The following is a 21,437-nucleotide window of genomic DNA, read 5'->3' as shown; positions in this document are numbered from 1 at the left end:
TCTAATTGCCTGTGTTCCTTTCAGAGTCCTGTCCCTGGCTGCAGGAAATCAAAAGGTATGAAATGCACCTGACTGGGTAGGTTGGGGGGTTTCCTCTGCTCTGAGGCAGTCTTAGAAGTCTTTACAAAGCTGGGCAAGGCCACCCTCCCAGCACACCCGTCGCACACTTCTCTCCCAGACACAGTTCTGTTTCTGGGGTCAGACAGACCTGTGCTCCCAAGCCTCTCACCAGCTCTGCGATTTCTGGGTAAACAGCTCGTCCTCTGATCTTCGCCTTCCTCATCTCTTAAAATGAGAAGAGTCACCCCCGCCCAGAACTGACACTTGCTACAATCCAAGCGCAGAGCAGGGGTTCAGAAGCATCAGCTGCGGGTGCTCGTGGGGGAGCAGGGAGCAGCTTTGGGGGTCTGGGGTGCCCCGCCAACCCCTCACTGACCCTTGTGCCATGCTGCTGCAGGCGTGGCGACGCGCCGGCGGGTGTCGTGTCGGGAGCTGGGCCCACCCGACTGTGACGGCTGGCTCTTGCTCCGCAAGGTGCCCGGGGGCTTCATGGGCCCGCGCTGGCGCCGCTGCTGGTTCGTGCTCAAGGGACACACACTCTACTGGTACCGGCAGCCCCAGGTGAGACCCCCCCAACACACACACAAGCGAATCATCTCAGGGCCACGGCTCCTATTCCTCCTCCACCGTCCAGGCCCACCAGTGGTCACCCGTGGGCCTCAGCATTCCCATCTGTAAAATGGGAACACTCTTCAGAGAGACCTGAGGTGTGTGCAAAAGCAGTTTGGAAAAGGTATCACAGGCCGTGTAGAACCACTGATTCTGCCTGCCTTTCCTTCCCTTTCTGTTAATCTGTTCATCCAGTGATGGGTACTCAAGCAATTGTCTGCTCATTCCACTAACATTCACGGTGCTGTATACCTACTGTATACGCAGCTCTGGGCTGGGCCCTGGGACATGGGGGAGCACTGGACCTTTTCTGTTTCTCAGGCCACTGGGGACAGGGACGAATATAAAGGAACAATACGGGAACATACAATGTGATGGAGGAAGAGCCCGGGGTGGGTGGGATCCCTGCAAAGGTGACCAGTCCACCTGAAGAGTGGCAAAGGCTTCCTGAGAAACTAGTGCCTGAAGGTAGTTAGACAGAAGGGTGAAAGAAGAGCAGGCAGGGAGAAGAGCATTCTGCAGAGCAGCTTCGTCTGTGTCCGTGATGGAGCAAATGTATGAGCGGGCTCCTCTTTCCTGGCTGTTTCTCTGGATCGCTTGCCCCCCATTTCCAGGCACAGAGACACCCCTTGGTCACAACCCTACCCGAGCTTCCTGCCCTGAGCCCTGGGCATTGACAGATGAGCAGTTAGACAGCCCAGGAGATGCCCTCCCCGCCTCCACCCCTGCCCTTAGGAGCCTGCCTCGGCCTCAAGGGTGTTGGAGCTCCAAGCTGACCCTCACACTGTGATCCCCCAGGATGAGAAGGCCGAGGGCCTCATCAATGTCTCCAACTACAGTCTGGAAAGTGGGCAAGATCAGAAGAAAAAATAGTTAAGTCCTGGGCTGTGACAGGCCGGGGGTGGGGAGAAGGGAGAGGCAGGTGACAGGAGGGGCGAGGTCGGGGCAGCAGGTGGCTGGGATTCCCAGGCCAGCCTCTCTGGGTTTGGGATGGGCACCCCCAGGTGAGTGAGGCCCCTCTGCTCCCCGGCAGTGTGTTCCAGCTCACCCACAACGTGTACAAACCCTTCATCTTCGCTGCTGATACCCTGACGGATCTGAGCATGTGAGTGCCCCTCTCTCACCCCCCCACCAGCTTGCATGTGAGTGCTCGGGGCCTGGGCTCAGGAGCCTGGATTCAAATCCCAGCTCTCTGAGAGGGCTGCTCAAGACACTCCCTTCTCTAAGCCTCAGTTTCACCTTCTATAAAATGGACGAATAAGAATTCCTATCTCTCAGATTGGCTCTGAGGATTAAGTTAGAAGATGATATAAGTAAAAGCCCCACCCAGCACTCTTGAGAGTCCCTTGGACTGCAAGGAGATCCAACCAGTCCATCCTAAAGGAGATCAGTCCTGAATATTCATTGGAAGGACTGATGCTGAAGCTGAAACTCCAATCCTTTGAAGTTGTGAAGAACTGACTCATTTGAAAAGACCCTGATGCTGAGAAAGATTGAAGGAGGGAGGAGAAGGGGACAACAGAGGATGAGATGGTTGGATGGCATCACCGACTCAATGGACATGAGTTTGAGTAAACTCTGGGAGTTGGTGATGGGCAGGGAGACCTGGCGAGCTGCAGTCCATGGGGTCGCAAAGAGTCAGACACAACTGAGCGACTGAACTGACTGACTGACACCCAGCATACTGCTGCTGCTACTGCTAAGTCACTTCAGTCGTGTCCGACTGTGTGTGACCCTATCGACTACAGCCTACCAGGCTCCTCTGTCCATGGAATTTTCCAGGCAAGAGTACTGGAGTGGGTTGTCGTTGCCTTCTCCAGCCCAGCATACTGACTCAGTGGAATCTCTCTGAGACCCATTTGCCCCTCCACAGGTGGGTGCGTCATCTCATTACCTGCATTTCCAAGTACCAGTCTCCAGGCCGGGCCTCCCTGCCCCGAGAGGAAGGTGGGTGTCTCACAGGGCTGGATTCCATCGAATCTCACCTGAGCCTCTGCTTTCCTGGGGTGGGGGCTGGGAAGCCAGTTCCCCAAGCCCACCCCCTGGCTTACCCAACCCTGTGAAGCTTCAGTGGGTCCCCCCAACGGCTCCTGTCCACCCCAGACTGCTACAGCGAGACAGAAGCTGAAGATCCTGACGACGAGGCTGGATCCTTCTCAGCCTCAGTGAGTCCGGGGCTGGTGGAGGGGGCGTGGGGGTGAAGAGCAGGGCATGAAGCTCAGACTGATAACCCTCCTCTCCTTCCACCCTGCCCACAGCCCAGCCAGGCCCAAGCTAAGAGTTCGCTCCATGGAGATCCATCACCTGCAGCCACCCCGCAGGGCAGCCCACAGACCTCCTTCAGTCTGGGGACAGGTGAGGAGCAGAGCAGGGGGTGGGGAGTTAGTGGGGGCCCGGAGCTGAGACAGGGCTGGGGGCAGGAGGGCGGGCACACTCTCACTCTGCTCGCCTCTCCCACAGACAGCAGCGAAGGGGCCCTCGAAGGAATGGTCCGGGGGCTGAGGCTGGGTGGCGTGTCCCTGCTGGGCAAGCAGCAGCCCCTCACTCAGGAGCAATGGCGAAGCTCTTTCATGCGGCGCAACCGAGACCCCCAGCTCAATGAGCGAGTGCACCGCGTGCGCGCACTGCAGAGCACGCTCAAGGTCAGCAGGGGGCGCACAGGGTCTGGGAGCTGGGCCAGGTGTCTAAGATGTCTAGTTCTCTTGGGCTCGGCTGCGGACCCGGTCGAGCTCTGGGTTCCTGGAACCAGGGTCTCGATTTTGAGGATGGGGGCTGGCGCTGGCTGGGATATGTGCGCTGGGCCCGAGAGCTAGCTCTGGTCTCGGGCTCTGCCCCTTCCTGGGGTGATCCTGGCCCCTTAACCCCGACACCTCTTCCAGGCAAAGCTGCAGGAGCTGCAGGCTCTAGAGGAAGTGCTGGGCGATCCCGAGCTCACCGGAGAGAAATTCCGCCGGTGGAAGGAGCAGAACCAGGAGCTCTACTCGGAGGGCCTGGGGGCCTGGGGAGGGGAGCAGGTGGAGGGCGGCTCCCAAGTCCTGAACTCTGACCCCAAGGAACAGTCTTCCCACCTGCTACCCTCTGACCCCGAGGAGCACTCCCCTCCCTGCCCCCTGACCCCAGAGAGTGACCCCTGACCTCCTGACCTCTAACCTTGGCCAGTACCCTAAGTTCCCGACCTCCGGCCTTGAGGACCACCTCTGACACATCTAGGACAGAGCATCCTTGCATGCTGTTCTGCGTTGGAGGCAGTGCTTGTTGGTGGTTCTGCCCCCAGCTGACCACCTCTGCTCCACCTTCCACTATTTCTGCTCCTCTGCCCGCCCTGGAATGGGGTAAAGTGAAGTGAGCTTTGTGCCAAGGAAGGAGCGAGAGGCAGGGGTGCAAGAACTCTTTCTTACTCTGTGTTCTACCCGTGCCCCCTCCACCCCTCAGCAGGTCTCCATTCCCCAAGCCAGTCTGAACAGAAGTTCTTCACTTGAACCAGTAGATACTTTTCATCTAAATAAAGTCAGTTTCTTTAACATGAATCTGTATTTGCCTTTGACTTCTGTATTAGAATCTGGAATCTGCTTCTGGGAGGGGACAGGGATGAAAAGCTGTCAGATGGGGGTGAATGCTCTTGGTAAGTAGCCCATTGCCCAGCCTGCGTGTGGGGTCTCTAGCTGAAGCCTGATCCCTACCAGGATGGTGGCGGCTTCTCCTTAACGCCCATCTCTCCCCAGTCCTTCAGAGACCTGATGGTGGTGTCCTGCCCCAACTCCTGGGGGGAACGGGAGAAACAGAGACCAGCCTTTTCCTCTACAGATGGGGAAACATACCTCCCAGGGAAAGGTGGGCAGGAGGGCAGCCCTGGAGACTGGGGTGGTGGGATGGGGTAGCCGGTGGGCAGGGATGCAGGATGAAATCTGCTCGGAGGAGGACCCCAGAATGAAACATCTTTCTCTTCTTCTCTTTCCTTAGCTGGGTCTCACCTCCAGCTCCTGGACACAGAGCAGGGACCTGCCCCTGTGTCTCCATCCAGGCTTCACAAGAGACCTGACCTGCTCTCACCAGCCTCCGACTTGTGACCTCCCCGTGTGCTCGGCCTCCTCTGTGGCACACCCATGGGAGTCAGTGGGAGGAGCTGCTCTTGCTACAGGAGTTCCTTGGAATGCGGACAGCTGGGGGAGGTCACAGAGGCCTCTGTGATATCACCACGAGGGGCGGGCGGGCTCGCTTGGAGTGACGTTTCTTTGAGGAGTGAGGGGGGAGACTGAGAAATATGGCAGATAACCAAAGGAGCTGGTGGCAGCAGTGGACCGACACCACCTACATCAAACCTTTGAACCGCTTGGTAGGCGGCCCCTGCCTGGCTGTACTGCCCAAGCTGGGCATCCCCGGGGTGAGGTGGGGCATGAGAGGACTGGACTGGGTCTAGAGGGGCATGGGCTACCCTGATGGGCCCCCTCCTCACCCTTGCAGAGAGCTGCTCAAGAGCCCTACCGGCGAGAGGAGCAAGTGCTCATCAACCGCCGAGACATCACCAGCAGAAAGGTAAGGCTGAGGCTGGGCGTGCAGCCTGTCGGGGGCTTGCAGCCATCCTCACCCTCACGGTGGCCCCTCTGCCGCGGTATCCATGGGGCCACAGGCCCTCAGGATAACTGCCCCTTCTGCTTCTAAACGTCCCACTAGGGATCCCTGCAGTGACCTGCTCCCCAACCATGATATGTTAGTAACCTCCTGGCTGTGACCCTCACAGGAGCCCCTCTATAATGAAAGCCACTCCCCAGCAGAGATCCCCAAAAGAGCCTCCCTTGCAATGACCCCAGTAAAGGCCACCTCCAAGAGTGGCCCGCTTTTAGTGAATGTTTAAGTAGTGACCTCTGCACTGATGCCCCTGATTCCATGATCCCCTGTCAGGCAAGTTCTCCCCCCAGAAAGTGGCCCCATGGGTCCCTATTCACTGAGAGCAAACTTGCAGGCAGAGGCCTCCTATGGTGACACCTGCCTGAAGGAAGGTCCCCCATCCTCTCCCAGGATGCCTGGGACATGCAGGAGTTCATCACGCGCATGTATGTCAAGCAGCTTCTCCGACACCCGGCATCCAAGGTGCTGCTGGCCGTGCTGCTGGTGGTCAACGCCATCACCATCGCTCTCCGCACCAACTCCATGCTTGGCCAGGTGGGACTCCAGCCTGACCCCTGCTCTCACTCATCTCACAGGGGCCGAGGAAAGGCACCTCCCTGCCTGGGCCTCAGACTCCTCATCTTTTCACGACGGTTGGGTTGGACGCTTTTCAAGGGCCTTTCAGCACTGAGATCAAGGAAGACTTCGTGGTGGAGGGGCCCCAGCTTTGAGAAATGCATTGGATTTGCAGAGGAAGGACAGGAGAAAAATAGTGTGGGCAGAGGCAGGCCAATGGTGTCTTGTGGGGAAGGGTATCCCATTTTAATCAATAATCACTGAGCGAGAATGACTCTGCACCAGATACCGGGCTCTGTGCCAGGTATGAAGATGACAGACACAACAAACGTGTTATTGCAAGTGCCTGGGTGTCAGAGAGTGTGTGGAGGCTTGAAGGAGGAGTTGGACCTAATCCTGGGGTCAGGAGGCTTCCTGGAGAAAGGGGCATTAAAGTGGAGAATAAAGAATGAGTAGGTGTTGGCCAGGCAGAAAGAGGTGGAGAAGAATGTTTTGGGCAGAAGAAACAGCATGGAAGTGAGTTCTGGTGAAGTCCGCTATGACTTGGGTCTTATCCTTGAGGTTTTAATTGCTTACAAGGAGTCCACCACAAAAGCAAATTGTCCTATTGAAAGCCAGTGTTTTTAAAAATGTTCCTATGTGGTGACTGGTAAGTTCAGAGAGGTGGTCAAGAGCCAGATCACACAGCATCTTCAAGTTATATTAAGGAGGCTGTCTTTGGAAGTTCAGTTCAGTCGCTCAGTCGTGTCTGACTCTTTGCGACCCCATGAACCACAAGCCAAGGTTTATTTCTTTATTTTTTACTTCTATTTTTAAATTGAAGTATCGTTGATTGACAGTGTTGTGTCCATTTCTGCTGTACAGCAGTGATTCAGTTATGTATGCATATATATCTTTTCTGTATTCTTTTCCATTATGGTTTGTCATAGGATATTACTATAGTCCCCTGTGCTATACAGTAGGACCTTAATGTTTATCCAGGCAAGCCAGGGTTTAAAGTATGGCAATGTGAGAGTGACTGGCATCCAGGGAGCTGGTTGCCGAAGCTCAAGGAATGGATGGGGTTGCCTGGGAGAGAGTACCAAGTGAGAAGGGGACCAAGACAGAGCTCTCTGAGAAGAGCCTCTAAGTACAGGGCAGAAAATAGAAGAGGAGATGCAAAAGGGTAGGTGAGGAGGAGCAGCCAGCGGAGTGAGAGGATCCCCAGGAGAGGATCCAAGGGAGCAAGCGCAGCATCAGATGTGGCTAGGACACGAGGCCAGAAAAGGACTCTGAAACCCCCCTTGGATCTTGCCCTTGTGACCTTGACAGGAGCTAACTCTGATGTGGTGGAGGCAGAAACCCACTTGCCAGGGTTTGCAGAAAGAGTGACTGGAGGGCAGATCAAAACCCATCAATGGATCATGAAAACAATTCAGAATTCAGGTAGCTTTTGATGTAGAATCAAACAAAATGAAAAAGAATGAAGTAGCAACTGGTGGGGAAGAGGGAGGGAGGGGAGGAGCCAGAGGGAGAGAGACCGTTATGGGGTAAAATATGTATTGCTTTGAGTCCAAGTCAAAAATGCTAAAAAAAAGCCTGGTAGAGGATATGTGCTGTGAAGCTCAGATCCTAGAGACCTGTAAATGCCAGACTGGTTTTGTACCTCACCCTGCAGGCCATAGCGAGTCTTGGAAGGTTTGTGGGTAAAAAATGCAACTCTGATTTAACCACAGATGCTCATGACTTGGAGAAGGCAGGGCAACTGTTCAGGAAGCTCTTTCAATAAATAGAAAGGAGAGGCTGTTGCCACCCGTGGCCAGTGGGGTAGAGCTGAAGGGAAAGATGAAGGGAAGGAAAACGCCTTTCCTTGCTTTAGGTAGACACCTCTGGCCCATGTTGCCCTTTGGGAATTTGGAACAGGCTGGGAGCCCATAAACTTCAGCTCCCATCTGAACTTAGGAAGCTCTGCCCAGGGAGTTCCCTGGTGGTCCAATGGTTAAGACTCCATGCTTCCACTGCAGGGGCGTGGGTTCAGTCCCTGGTCAGGGAAGTAAGACCCTACATGCTGTGCTGCATGGCTGGGAGAAAAAGAAGAAACTCTGTCCAGCCTCACGCTGGCTGGCGGATGGAGCTGGTGGCAAGGTGTGGGGAGCAGGAGGCGTGAAGCCCTGAGTCTGTGGGCCTCGGAGATAAAGAAGAGGGGGAGTCGGGTGACTTTTGTCTGGCAAAGTGGAGTCTGGGAGCTGGGGGCTGTTCATGTCACAAACAACAGCAGTGTCACAGCTTAACAGGAATTGGTGTGAAAGTGAGTTGTTTTAAACAGAATTCAGAATCATGGAGTCATCCATCCATCAATCCATCCACCCCAGGAGCATGTCTTGGACCCATGAGTAGGGGGCTACTCAGGAGTTTGGTCAAGCCAAGCCTGGGGATTTGGGAGCTAGTGCAGCCGGAGTGGTGGAGACAACCAAAGAAGCAAGGATGGGACTTGGTGTCCTCCATCTCAAGGGCCAGGGCTTTTCCTCCCGATCCTAGAGTCTGTTCTGCCTTTCTCCACCTCCCTGTTCCAAGGTTTGTAGTCAGACAACAATCTTTACCACTAACTGTTTGACCTTGGGCACTTCTCTGATTCCTCAAGTGCAAGATGGGAATAAAACCTACTTTGCAGGATGATGGTGATGGTAACATGAAAAAAGCTTGTGGTCTTAAGAACGGTGCCTGGCACGTATGTGCAAGGGTTACTCTGAAGGGCGCTACAAAGATGCTGAGGCTGAAAAGCAATAAGAATCTGGGCCTCCCCTTCCCTATAGACATCCTCTGTCCCTGGTCTTGCCAAGGCCCCGCTCCGCTGACCTTTCTACCCTTCTTTTTCTCTGTCTTCCATGTAGAAACACTATGAGTTGTTCTCTACCATAGATGACATTGTGCTGACCACCCTTATCTGTGAACTTCTTCTCGGCTGGTTAAATGGTTTCTGGATTTTCTGGAAGGTGAGATCCTGGGCCCTCCCTGCCATCACCTCTACTCCTCCTTAGGGTTGGCATCCCATCCTGTCCCCACCACTGTGCACCTGGCCCTGAAACCTGAGGAGTGTGTGTGTGTGTGTGTGTGTGTGTGTGTGTGTGTGTGATTGCATGTGTATGTTCATCCGCATGCACGAAGAAAGAAAGACCAACTTCTGAGATGTCTGTGATGTGGCAGAAAGTAATCTGTACTGGAAGTGCAGCTTTCCTGGGTCCCCGTTCCTGATCCAACTTTCCCTAGTTCTGTGCTCTTGGGAAAACCTTGATTTCCTTATCAGAGAAATGCAATTGAGAGTATCCACCTTAATTTACCCCTGGATTAGAAAGATCCCCTAGAGGAGGGCAGGGCAACCCACTCCAGTATTCTTGCCTGAAGAATCCCATGGACAGAGGAGCCTGGTAGGCTACAGTCCACAGGGTTGCAGAGTCAGACATGACTGCAGTAACTTAGCACACACACACAAACCTTAATTTACAGGGTTCAAGAGCAGAGGGGTCAGCAGAGATTTTCTGTAAAGGGTGTTGACCTTAAAGATAATTAAGTCAGTTATTTTACCAACAAAACAAAAGGGGTGGTTTATTTGGGAATAGAAGAGGATTTGCAATTCAGGACTAGCAAGCTATAGCAAAAGCCACAGCAAGTCCAAAAATGGAGAGCAACGTTATTTTATGGAGAAAAAGGAGGCAGTTAGGAGAGGTTGATTTGAACAAAAACCTGCTGGAGAAAAGTGAGAGTGCAGGGTGAAATGGTCTTATTAGCTGAGTTGCTGGAATATTAGATTTCTTGCAGGAGATGCTATGTATCTCTTTTCCTGTGGGGCCTATAATTGATGATTCTTTCCCAGTTGGTGATTATTCTGAGTCTGTAATTGATAATTCGTGTAATCGGCTAGTAATCTAGTGATACTGCATGAGAGCGCCCCCTTTTGGCCATCCAATTGCATTGCAGGGAGGTTTCCCTATCATTTTCTCAAAAGTGAAGTCGCTCTCAAAAGTGAAGTGTCCAACTCTTTGCGACCCCATGGACTGTAGCCTACCACGCTCCTCTATTCATGGGATTTTCCAGGCAAGAGTACTGGAGTAGATTGCCATTTCCTTCTCCAGAGGACCTTCCCAACTCAGGGATCGAACCCGGGTCTCCTGCATTGTAGGCAGACGCTTTACTGTCTGAGCCACGAGATAAGAATAAACTAATTTTCTCAAGGGCCAGGTAAATATTTTTTTTGTGGGCCATATAGTCTCTGTTGCAAACACTCATCTCTGCTGTAAAAGCACAAAGCAGCCATAGACAGTATATAGACAAATGAGCATGGCTATGTTCCAGATAAATTTTGTTTGTGTATACTGACCTTTGAACTTTAAATTTTACATGTCACGAAATATTATTTTCCTTTTGCTTTCCCCCCAACCATTTAAAAATGTAAAAATCATTCTAAACCCATGGGTCTTAAAAAAAAGAGACTGCTGGTCAGATTTGGCCCTGAGCTATAGTTTGCTGACTCCTATTTGGAAGAGTATCAAAAAGATATCTGGGTAGGAACAGATCTTAACATTACATAAAATGAAACAAAGACTCAAATTCTTTGTTTAAATAGGACTTCTAGAGTTAAAGGATTTCTGGAGTCAAGAGATTTATCTGTCTTTGGGCATGTGCAAGAAGAGGCTTTAAAAAAATTACCCATCAAATCTTTATACCTTCTTAAAAAGGAAGCATCATTAAAATACCATTATCAGGACAACCAATTAGAATTACAAGCTTTCCAGGGCTTAGAAGTGTCACTTCATAGAACACAGAATATAGAACCTAGAACAATATTTCTATCTAAAGTATGGATGTCTTAAAGCCTGCTTTGTGAGAACAACACTTGGGAGGATGTTTATTAACAGAAAATAGAATAGGATGGTGCATATTTATTTGTCTCCATGGTGGAGGGGAGAATCAGTTCAGTTCAGTTCAATCGCTCAGTCGTGTCCGACTCTTTGCGACCCCATGAATCGCAGCACACCAGGCCTCCCTGTCCATCACCAACTCCCAGAGTTCACTCAGACTCACGTCCATCGAGTCAGTGATGCCATCCAGCCATTTCATCCTCTGTCGTCCCATTCTCCTCCTGCTCCCAATCCCTCCCAGCATCAGAGTCTTTTCCAATGAGTCAACTCTTCCCATGAGGTGGCCAAAGTACTGGAGTTTCAGCTTTAGCATCATTCCTTCCAAAGAACACCCAGGCCTGATCTCCTTCAGAATGGACTGGTTGGATCTCCTTGCAGCCCAAGGGACTCTTGTCTTCTCCAACACCACAGTTCAATTCTTTGGTGCTCAGCCTTCTTCACAATCCAACTCTCACATCCATACATGACTACTGGAAAAACCATAGCTTTGACTAGATGGACCTTAGTCGGCAAAGTAATGTCTCTGCTTTTGAATATGCTATCTAGGTTGGTTATAACTTTTCTTCCAAGGAGTAAGTGTCTTTTAATTTCATGGCTGCAGTCACCATCTGCAGTGATTTTGGAGCTCCCCAAAATAAAGTCTGACACTGTTTCCACTGTTTCTCCATCTATTTGCCATGAAGTGATGGGACCAGATGCCATGATCTTCGTATTCTGAATGTTGAGCTTTAAGCCAACTTTTTCACTCTCCCCTTTCACTTTCATCAAGAGGCTTTTTAGTTCTTCTTCACTTTCTGCCATAAGGGTCGTGTCATCTGTATACCTGAGGTTATTGATATTTCTCCCGGTAGTCTCGATTTCAGCTTGTGCTTCTTCCAGTCCAGTGTTTCTCATGATGTGTGCTCTGCATATAAGTTAAATAAGCAGGGTGACAATATACAGCCTTGACTTACTCCTTTTCCTATTTGGAACCAGTCTGTTGTTCCATGTCCAGTTCTAACTGTTGCTTCCTGACCTGCATACAGATTTCTCAAGAGACAGGTCAGGTGGTCTGGTATTCCCATCTTAGAATTTTCCACAGTTTATTGTGATCTACACAGTCAAAGGCTTTGGCATAGTCAATAAAGCAGAAATAGATGTTTTTCTGGAACTCTTGCTTTTTCCATGATCCAGCGGATGTTGGCAATTTGATCTCTGGTTCCTCTGCCTTTTCTAAAACCAGCTTGAGGGGAGAATAGGTACCATGATTTTGTGAATATTTCAAGGTACCACTCTTCAGGATACAGGCAGATATTTGTTCCCTAAGAGAGAGCATTTCTTATGTGAAAGTAGTCCTGAGATTTCTTTTGTTGCCCATAGAAATTGTCCAGAGGCTAAATTCAGGCAGGGCTTTGTTGGGGCCTCTGCAGTAGCAGTGGGTGTTAGTTAAAAGACCAGGACACCAAAAGAGTGTCTAACAGGCTTTTTAATGGCGAAGCGCTCCCGGGCGGGGTTCCCGGACCCAAACGAGGCAGGTAGAGGAAGTCCAAGCCCCAGACTCTGTTGGGGTGGTTTTTATACGTTTGTTGCGAGGGATGGTCAGCCTAGATGGACGGGGGTTCGGATGGGTTGCCAGGCCGAGGCGTCGCGGGCTGACAGGTCCTTCTTCGTGGCTGGGGTGGGGCGGCTTTAGCTGGTGAAGTGTGCTGTCATTGGCCCCCGGGATCTGGGAGGCTCTTCCATTAGGAACTTCCCCCGCCGGAGGGAGGGAGTGGAGGGGCGGTCCATCATGGCCCCCGGGTCCGGCCTTACAGCGGGGAGTGAGAACAAGTAACAGTTTCCTTTGCTCATCTCTCCCTGATTCCTTGTATGAGGTGAGGGTAGTGGGGTGACCAGGGGTCGGACTGGAGGGGTGGTTTGGGTGGTTTGCCTGCCCTTTTGGTGGTGGTGTGTGCAGGAGGCATGTTCAAGTACTGCTTTTGACCCCTTGCGTTTGCTCTCAATCCCCTGCTTTTGCTCCATGCTCTTCAGAAGTGGCATCTGGGCTGTTTGGTCTTTTTGTATCTTGTTGTCCATAATTTGCCCCAACTGCTCTTGCAGGCAATTACTTTTAGTCTCTTACAGTTTGTATTTTCTTGCTTGAGGAAGTTTGTCCAGGTGCAAGCATTGCAGCAAAGGGTCCCAGGTTCCAGCCTGTCTCATTTGCAGCAGCAGTTAGGAGGGCCTGCACTTCCAAGGCTAAACTCTAGCATTTCATTAGCACAAGAGAATGGGAGCAAATTTTGTGTTCCTCCCAGCCACTCTGCATATCTTCTCAAGGACAAGATTTCTCAGCCTTGGCACTGTTGACATAATTGGCCCAGATAATTCTTCCTTGGGAGGGGACTGTCCTGTGCATTGTCGAATGTTTAGCAGCATTCTTGGCCTCTACCCATTAGATGCCATAAACATCTTCCTAGCTGTGACAATCAAGGGTATCTCCAGACACTGCCAAATGTCCTCTGGAAGGCAAAACCGCCCTCCAGAAATAATGGCTGAAAATGAATGTCCCAAGCCCTAACCCTTATCTGGGGCCAGCCTCCCAGTGCCAAAAGCCAGGGCTTGTTAGAGACCCTCTGCTGTCTTCTTCCCCACCCCCAGCCCCTCTCCTGATCCCAGGGTACAAGGACTACTCTGCACTGAATGGGTGGATGGAAAGGGAGAAGGCAGGGGAGGGAGGAAAATCTGCAAGTTAGTATCTCAAATATTACCCAGCCGCATGGGGATCCCCAAAGTTTTGCCCCCAATGCCCTGTTTTCTACAGTGCTCATGTGGCTCCTGGCTCCTTCTTACCTCCCCACTCTACTACTTACTGTTTTACTACCTAAGAGCTCAATTTTCTGGCCACCTCTGCAGCTCTGGTACCCCATTCTAGTTCCTGTCTTGTCTTCTCTCACCAGGGTGTTGCTATGGCTTCCAGGACACTGGCTTCCAGTGTACCCCACCTGCCATCAAAATAGTTTCCCCAAAGCCCAAGACAGAGTAGAGTGCCCTTAAACATTCCAGTGGCTCCCAGTTGTTTATAGGATCAGGCCTAAATGCCTCATTGTGATACCGACCAGGGTTCTCCGCCTTCTCCAATCAACAGAAACTGACTAGAGGCCAGACAAGAGATTCAGGCAAGGCTTTTTAGGGTCCCTGCTGCAGTAGAGGGGAAGGAGAACAAGTAACAGATTGTTTTGTTCCCTTAATCCCTGACCTATGAGGCAAGGTTGTTCCTTACATGGGGTGGGGGTAGGGGTGTGTCTGGAGTCAGACTGGAGGGATGTCTTAGGTGGTTTGCCCATCCCTTAGGTAGTGTTGTGTGCAGGGGGCATGTGCTGCTGCTAAGTCACTTCAGTCGTGTCCGACTCTCTGTGACCCCATAGACAGCAGTCCACCAGGCTCCCGTGTCCCTGGGATTCTCCAGGCAAGAACACTGGAGTGGGTTGCCATTTCCTTCTCCAATGCATGAAAGTGAAGTTACTCAGTCGTTACTCTTAGCGGCCCCATGGACTGCAGCCTACCAGGCTCCTCTGCCCATGGGATTTCCCAGGTGAGAGTACTGGAGTGGGGTGCCATTGCCTTCTCTGGAGGGCATGTGCAATACCCTGATTTTGCTCCCAACATCCTGTTTTTGCTCCTGGCTATTTAGAAGTGGCAATTGAATTTTTTGGTCTTTTTGTATCTTTTATCCCCAAATTTGTCCCATCTGCACATGCACTTAGTTATTTTTAGTCCTATACAGTTTCTTTGTATTTTGTTGCTCCGTAGAGGTATGTCCAGGGGCAAGCAGTGCAGCACTGCAGCAGAGTGCTAGGTCCCAGCCTGTCTCAACTGTGCTTAAGGCTTTCCATGAAATGGCTTCTGTCTGCTTTTGCAGCCTTATCACTCCTCACCTCACCTTTGCGTGTTCCAGCTACATCAAGCTGCTTGTAGTGACATTCTTAAAGACACACTTAAATGTGTGCACACGCACACATACATATATATACACACACTGCTGTTGCTCACTTTCATGCCTTTGTCCATGCTGACATCTAGTCTATGAAATATGAAAGCTCCTTACCACTTACTCACTTGCTTTTCTCCTACTAACAGTTTAAGACTCATTCAGATGTCTTCTCTTCCCGGAAGTCTTCCTGTTTCTCCTAAGCTAGGTTAGTTGTTGCCCTGTCTCCCTAACACTGTGTACTCACCTCTCAGTTCAGTTCAGTTCAGTCGCTCAGTCGTGTCCGACTCTGCGACCCCATGAATCGCAGCACACCAGGCCTCCCTGTCCATCACCACCTCCTAGAGTTCACTCAGACTCACGTCCATTGAGTCAGTGACGCCATCCAGCCATCTCATCCTCTGTCGTCCCCTTTTCCTCCTGCCCCCAATCCTTCCCAGCATCAGAGTCTTTTCCAATGAGTCAACTCTTCGCATGAGGTGGCCAGAGTACTGGAGTTTCAGCTTTAGCATCATTCCTTCCAAAGAAATCCCAGGGCTGATCTCCTTCAGAATGGACTGGCATAGAATAGGAGCTTAATATTGAATGGATACAGGGATGGATCTGTAGACAGGCAGCCTTGTGTCTCTGGTGTATGTTTAGGCACCAACACTCTGAATGTGACATACCAGGAAGTCTTGTGTTTATTGGATTGCCCAATAAATTTAAGAACTTTTTTCCCATTAAAGTAATTTTTTCAAAATAAAGTAGTTTTCTCTTTGGAACTTCCCTGGTGGTCCAGTGGCTAAGACTTCATGCTCCCAATGCAGGAAACCCTGGTTCAATCCCTGGTCAGGAAACTAGATCCCACATGCTGGAATGAAGACCTGTTGCAGCCAAATAATATTTTTTCAAAAAGGAAAAAAAAATTATTTTCATTTTGAATATTTAATGCAGCTACATATTGGTCAAAACTGTACTGAAAGGAGCATACAAAATTCTTGTTTCTACTCTGTCCCTTCATCCCTGTCCCCTTCCCCCACCCTCTTCAGATAATCTGTTATTTATAATCTCTTGTTTATCCTCCTGGTGTTTATTTTGCAATCATAAGCAAATATGTATGTATTTTTAGTCTTCCCTTTCCGTACAGTAACATAGTATCAATGCTGCTGTATGGGAGACCTTTCTCATTGTTCTGTACTCCATTGAATGAACTGTACTTTAGCAGCCAGTGTTCTATTATAATCCTGGACACTTTAGTGATTTTCAGCCTTCTACAAAGGTCATTTTGTAGTTGTACCAGAGTTTGTGTGGGATGGGTATCTAGAAGTGGGATCACTGGTCAAAGGAAAATGCAGGCTGTTTATTAGAGAAAATTTCCCCTGTAGCGGTTGTGCTTGAATTGGTCATACATGTAAGCTTCCTTCCTCCGTCCGTACTCTAAAGGAATTTGTGCCGTGTTGGACGTGGAGCTTGCCAACTGTGCCTTTCTTCTACGGTGAGAGTTAGTTCACCTCCGAAGTGGCTCTTGAAGCCCTGTTGCTTAGTGTTTTCATTTATTTTTGTTTTATTAACTGTAATGTGTGTCCCACAAAGCTGGAGCCTCCAAACGCTCTCAGGTCACCTAACTGCAGGGCAAGGCCTTTGTCAGCAGCACACTAGCCAAGGTGGGCGCTCAGCTTAGGAACCGGCGTATGCGAGGGACTCGATTGTGTGTTCAGACACTGCACTTGGCTGTGCACACGTGTATGAGACAGCAAGTGCGTGGGTGTTTGGTGGCATGTTTAGGGGGCGACAGCAGGACCACAGTGGGTGGCACGTGACTGGCCCTGTCCCGAGAGCACTGGGAGTCCCCATCCTGAGGCTGCGGGGAGGGCAGACCCAGGATGAACCCATGGGCTGGGCCTGACAGACCCTGCTGGGGCTGGCCCACCCCCCAGGACGGCTGGAACATCCTCAACTTCCTTATCATCTTTATCTTGCTCCTGGGGTTTTTCGTTAATGAACTCAGTGCCGTCGCTATCACCTACACCCTCAGGTAAGCTGGGGACTCAGAGCGAAGAAGGGACCCGTCTGGATCCCGGGAGAGAGGGGAGGGGATTGTTGCAGGTGGGCATCAGCTCTGCCTTTCTGGGCAGGTGGGGCGATGGTGAGGAGGAGGGGTCTGGGAAGGGCCGAGGGGCGCCCCTGAGAGGCTCTGCCGCAGGGCACTTTGTCTGCTGCACGTGTGCATGGCGGTGGAGCCCCTGGCCCGGATCATTCGTGTCATCCTGCAGTCGGTGCCCGACATGGCCAACATCATGGTCCTCATCCTCTTCTTCATGCTGGTCAGCGCCCTCCCCTGCCCCCAGCCGCCCCCCTTTCCTGACCAGGCCCCTGGCTCACTGGGGATACGGGGTGTCTGGAACGGAGAGGAGGAGGGTTTGGAGATGAGAGGAGGAGAGGCCTGCCTCCCTGTGATTCCCCTGGCAGCTCCTTTGCATGTCCTGTGTCCCAGGCCTGTGGGTGAAGTCCGGGGTGGGTCTCCCATCTCTCCGGCAGGTATTCTCCGTGTTTGGGGTCACTCTCTTTGGTGTGTTCGTGCCCATGCATTTCCAGAACATGCAGGTTGCCCTGTATACCCTCTTCATCTGCATCACCCAGGATGGCTGGGTGGACATCTACAGTGACTTTCAGTGAGTGCCCGTGGGGCTTCCGGGCCCCCAGCCCAGCTGAGCTAGGCGGGGAGGGGCTGGGGCATCCACGGGCAAAAAACCACCTGAGGAGGGAGAAGGGGTCTCAGGTGGGAGTGGGGCTCCAGGACTTGGGGTGAGGGTGGCAGGAAGCGGCCGTGGTGCCTGGGGCTTTAAACTGGAGAAAAGCAGACTCCTGGGGCTGGGGCCTCTAGCTTTGTAATCTACTTGAAGCCTTGTCCCTATGAAACTCCATGTATTCAAAGTCCCGCTGCAGTCTTGTTCATGGACTGCAGTCTCCCTTCATGCTCAGCAGTTGGGCAGCTTGGCCTTGGGCCGGGCAGCAGGTCTGTGGTTGCACCTAGGGTCCCAAGGCAGCTCCCTGTCCACACGGGAGCCCACCAGGCTGCCTCGACTCCTGGGAATGTAAGGTCTCATTTTATTCATTTTGAGACCCACTGTCCAAGGTCATGTTTGGCCGCACAGGGCTGCCTGGGTTCTGTTCTTTGCCTCTTTCCATTTAGCCCAAATCCTACTTGTTCCAGGCCATTTTAGGGGCTGGGTCCCACTGACTGATTTCCTTTTATCTTCCTCGTGTGAGAGTAGAAGCCCAGTTGGTAAAGGGGCTTCTACCCTCATTTCCCATTACGTTATAGGCAGTGGACAAGTCATGGAATGTGAAATGAAGGTGGCCTGGGCTTTTGAGTCTTTGCGCCACTGTTCTAGCCATGCAACCTTCTGAGCCTCAGTTTCCTCATGTGCCAACTGGAGATCATAATACGACGTGTAGCCATGTCATGGGTTGCTCTGAGGATTAGTAGAGACTGACATGTGCACACACACACACACGTGTAGCAAGAGAGCAAAAGCTATTATTTGGGAAAATGTTTTATGGGAGGTTTGCAATAGGTATTAACAGTGGTGGGATTTTTTTTCCTATATATTTTCCCTCTGATTTTTCTATAACAAACCTGAGTTATAATAAGAATAACATGATAAAAGTACAGCCAATAGATTAAATTTGATAATGCTGGTGTATGAATGCTCACCTTGCAGGGCTGGCTTGAGGGCGGCCCACTGTCTGGCAGAGCAGCGGGTGCTCCTTCAAGAGCAGCTGTGGGGACAATCAGGAGTCGGGCCTTAGATCTGCACAGCAGCAGTGAGGCGGCAGAAGTCCCAGTAGGCTTTGAGATAATTTCTCCATCTCGTAGATGAGGAGAAACTGAGGCCCAAAGGGCCAGGGAGGTGATAGGGCCCCTGACTGCCATCTCCAGGATGGAGACAGGGGCGTACGGAGTGGAGATTGGGGGCGCCATCTACTTTGCCATCTTCATCACCATCGGTGCCTTCATTGGCATCAACCTGTTGGTCGTCGTGGTGACCACCAATCTGGAGCAAATGATGAAGGCAGAACAGGGGCAGCAGCATCAAATAGCCTTCAGTGAGGTGAGTGAGATAGGGAGGGCAGAGGGGGGAAGGGGACAGTGTATGAGTGCTAACTTGAGAGTGTGTGTGTGTGTGTGTGTGTGTGTGTGTGTGCGTGCTCACACACTCGAGGGCCTAAAGAAAGCCAAGCCTGAGGCCTGAAGGCAGCAATCCCCACTTTGAGTGCCAGTTCACCAACTGGGGCTTCTGAGCGTGTGGAGTTCCTTGGTATCTTTCTCTGTGACAACTTGAAAGTGAGCAGCTGGGTGGCCTTAGGGCATTTAAACCAATCTAAACCTCAATATCTTTTTCTATAAAATGGAAGTGATAATAATTCTGTTTACTTCATAGGGCTATTATGAGGATTTCATGGGTCAATGAACAGTACTTGACACATAGTAAGAACTCGATGAGCATTAGCTATAGTATTACTCATCCGGGGGTAGAGCTTCCGAAAGGTGGGGAGTATTGTGTAAAGTGCTGAGGGCTGTGGCCTGTGGCCTGAGAGCAGTTAGGGTTCAGAAGTTTGCTGGGTAGGATTTATCAGGAGGTAGGGGAAGCACTAAGTTGTGAAAAGGGGTGAGAATTTTCAGAGGTGAGGGACAAACTTCTGCATTTCAAGTTGGGCTCCCACAGTAAAGGAGGGAGGCTAAGACTGGTTGGAGCTGAAACGAGGGGCGTGAGAACCCTGGCGTCCTGAGACTCATCTCCCCTGAAGTCAAGCAGGAAGGCGCCAGGGGAGGGGGTGCTGGCTAAGCTATCCTTCCCTCTCCGTTCTCCCTTCCCCAGGTAGACGACAGGAAGGGAAATGGGAATAACAAGCTGCCGCTGGTGCACTGTGCAGTCGCCCGTTCGGAGATGTCTGGCGTCCCCCAGGAGCCATTTATGGGGGGCTCCCTGGCAAACCTCTCGGAAAGAACATGCGACAACTTTTGCCTGGTGCTCGAGGCGATACAGGAGAACCTGATGCAATACAAGGAGATCCGCGCTGAGCTCAACACGTAGGGCGGGTACTGGGGGGAACCCCAGAGTCTCAGGAGGCAGGGCTCTGTGGACCCTCAGATTCTTCTGGCCTCATGCCCTTATTGATAATGGGGACCCTGGGACCCAGAGCGGTTAAGTGACTTGCCCAGGCTCCCCCCCAGCCTGTCTGCAGGATATACATCTTGTAATCTCACAAAGGGCCTTGAGCCTTGGCCTGGGTCTTTATCAGAGTCAAGGTGGGGAGGGTGCATGGGGCTGGACCCCAGGAAAGAGATGGAAGGGCCTCCCCCCCAACCCCCTCCCTCGGAACGCACTCACCCTTCCACCTTTAGGATAGTGGACGAGGTCCGCTCCATCCGCTTCAACCAGGAGCAGGAGGAGGAGCTGATGCAGAGGCACTTGTCATGGAACATGTCCTTGGAGAGCAGGTCCTCTGTGGACATCCGTGAGATGACTCGCGAGCAAGACTTGATCACTGCACTCGTCAACAGGAAAAGGGTGCAGCTTCTCAGCTTCCCTCTCCTACCCAATCAGTGCTTACCCAGCCCAGCCACCACCCCCTTGGTCAAGGTTTCTGACTTTTTCAAGGTCTGGCCCGCCTCCCTAGACTCCCAGGCACCCCAGCAGTCACTGCCCATCTGGTTAGATTCCAGCTTTTCTGGGAGGCCCTGCCCCTCCTGTAGGGCTCTGCACACTGAGCCATCTTGGCCTTCAGCACCCTCAAGCTTCCTCTTAAGGGGACTTGAGCGGCTCAGTTCCTGCTTAGTGGCAGATGCTTAGGTCCACCACGGGGGGTATAGGACCCCCCCAGGTCCTGTCAGGTACGTAAGAGGAGCAGCCTCCTGAGGGAGGAAAATTCTAGGGAGAAAAAGGCCATGCCCCCTTCCAGGGGATCTTCCTGAACCAGGGATCAAACCCATGTCTCCTGCATTGGCAGGTGGGTTCTTTGCCCCTGGCACCACCTGGGAAGCCCCATAGAACAAAGCACATTCCCACACATTTCATTTCCTTCTCTGCTTCCCATCCCATCTGACCTGGGAGCCTTGTGGGTGCTATGGCCTGAGAGGAGAGCTCCATGGTCAGAGAGGAGACCAAGAGTTAGATGGGGAGGACTTCCCTGGTAAGCCTGGATGAGCCGCTGTTGAGCTGCAGGAGGGGAGTCAGGGGGCGTCTGCCATGTCAGGGGTGGCGGATTGACAAGAAGACCTCTTGGTTTGCAGGTTCAGGAATCCAACACAAATATTAACAAACGAAAGGCCAGCAGCTGAGAGGGCAGTACAGGAGCCAATGGGCATGAGCACACACCCAGCCGCTGCGTCTTCCTGCATTGCTGGCATGGTGTGGCGCATCCTGGCCTGAGCCCATCCTCTGCCTTACACCTGGGCAGATGCCTAGGGATGGAAGGGGGCGGTGTCTCTAGGACTTGGGCCTGTGAGCCCCAGGTCCAGAGGAGCACAGATGGAGAAGGATGGTGGATGAGAGTGGGAGCCTTACAGCAAGGATGAGCCCACGAGGGGCTGCTGGCCAAGGCAGCCAGGATTTGCCCTCAGGATGGGCATCCCTGGTCCCCTGCTAGACCAGAACTACATGGGGTCTGAGTGGGCCCAAGTACCAAGAGGAGAAAGATGAGGCCGGCGGGGCCAGGTATCGTGTATCAACAATAAAGTTTTGTGTTGGGATCAA

The 21,437-nt window shown here is 51.9% G+C and overlaps 2 protein-coding genes and 1 long non-coding RNA gene across 10 annotated transcripts in view; 2 read left to right on the top strand and 1 right to left on the bottom strand.

The window, feature by feature from the left end:
* CNKSR1 (connector enhancer of kinase suppressor of Ras 1) overlaps window positions 1–4,196 on the top strand; it is a 12,093-nt gene extending 7,897 nt beyond the window's left edge. For 2 of the 4 annotated variants that reach the window (XR_011254084.1, XR_011254083.1), the window contains exons 13-21: window positions 25–55; window positions 458–621; window positions 1,468–1,541; window positions 1,703–1,774; window positions 2,543–2,616; window positions 2,735–2,834; window positions 2,928–3,024; window positions 3,130–3,311; window positions 3,549–4,196. Coding sequence is in view for 2 of the 4 variants with exons in the window: in XM_069574959.1 (XP_069431060.1) it covers window positions 25–55; window positions 458–621; window positions 1,468–1,541; window positions 1,703–1,774; window positions 2,543–2,616; window positions 2,773–2,834; window positions 2,928–3,024; window positions 3,130–3,311; window positions 3,549–3,803 (1,011 nt within the window). In the remaining 2 variants the exon portion in view is untranslated. The remainder of the gene's footprint in view (window positions 1–24; window positions 56–457; window positions 622–1,467; window positions 1,542–1,702; window positions 1,775–2,542; window positions 2,617–2,734; window positions 2,835–2,927; window positions 3,025–3,129; window positions 3,312–3,548) is intronic. The other 2 variants (XM_069574959.1, XM_069574960.1) reach the window with 1 other exon arrangement.
* Window positions 4,196–21,437, top strand: CATSPER4 (cation channel sperm associated 4). Of its 5 annotated transcripts, none has more exons than XR_011254085.1 (13): window positions 4,196–4,291; window positions 4,392–4,500; window positions 4,630–5,002; window positions 5,131–5,202; window positions 5,686–5,829; window positions 8,721–8,822; window positions 16,614–16,711; window positions 16,880–17,000; window positions 17,215–17,348; window positions 18,620–18,791; window positions 19,560–19,780; window positions 20,087–20,252; window positions 20,975–21,437. XR_011254085.1 is itself a non-coding variant. In XM_069574962.1 (13 exons), exons 3-13 carry the CDS (start codon window positions 4,931–4,933, stop codon window positions 21,020–21,022), a joined length of 1,341 nt encoding a protein of 446 aa, XP_069431063.1. In that variant the 5' UTR covers window positions 4,196–4,291; window positions 4,392–4,500; window positions 4,630–4,930; the 3' UTR covers window positions 21,023–21,437. The 5 variants fall into 5 exon arrangements, 4 of the variants coding, with proteins under 4 accessions (XP_069431063.1, XP_069431064.1, XP_069431062.1 ...); XM_069574962.1 differs by having other exon boundaries at window positions 19,560–19,771; XM_069574963.1 differs by lacking the exon at window positions 20,975–21,437 and having other exon boundaries at window positions 16,685–16,711; window positions 19,560–19,771; window positions 20,087–20,618.
* LOC138433017 (uncharacterized) lies at window positions 10,705–20,306 on the bottom strand. The gene is made up of 4 exons (XR_011254086.1): window positions 20,073–20,306; window positions 18,395–18,734; window positions 14,942–15,560; window positions 10,705–13,225 (listed from the first exon to the last, which is right to left on the bottom strand). It is a non-coding gene; the product is annotated as an uncharacterized lncRNA (long non-coding RNA).

Source organism: Ovis canadensis, chromosome 2 (assembly GCF_042477335.2).
Source record: "Ovis canadensis isolate MfBH-ARS-UI-01 breed Bighorn chromosome 2, ARS-UI_OviCan_v2, whole genome shotgun sequence".
In the NCBI taxonomy this organism is placed as follows: Eukaryota; Metazoa; Chordata; class Mammalia; order Artiodactyla; family Bovidae; genus Ovis; species Ovis canadensis.
The sequence above is the reverse complement of the archived record's forward strand: the minus strand, read 5'-3'. Positions and strand labels throughout refer to the sequence as shown.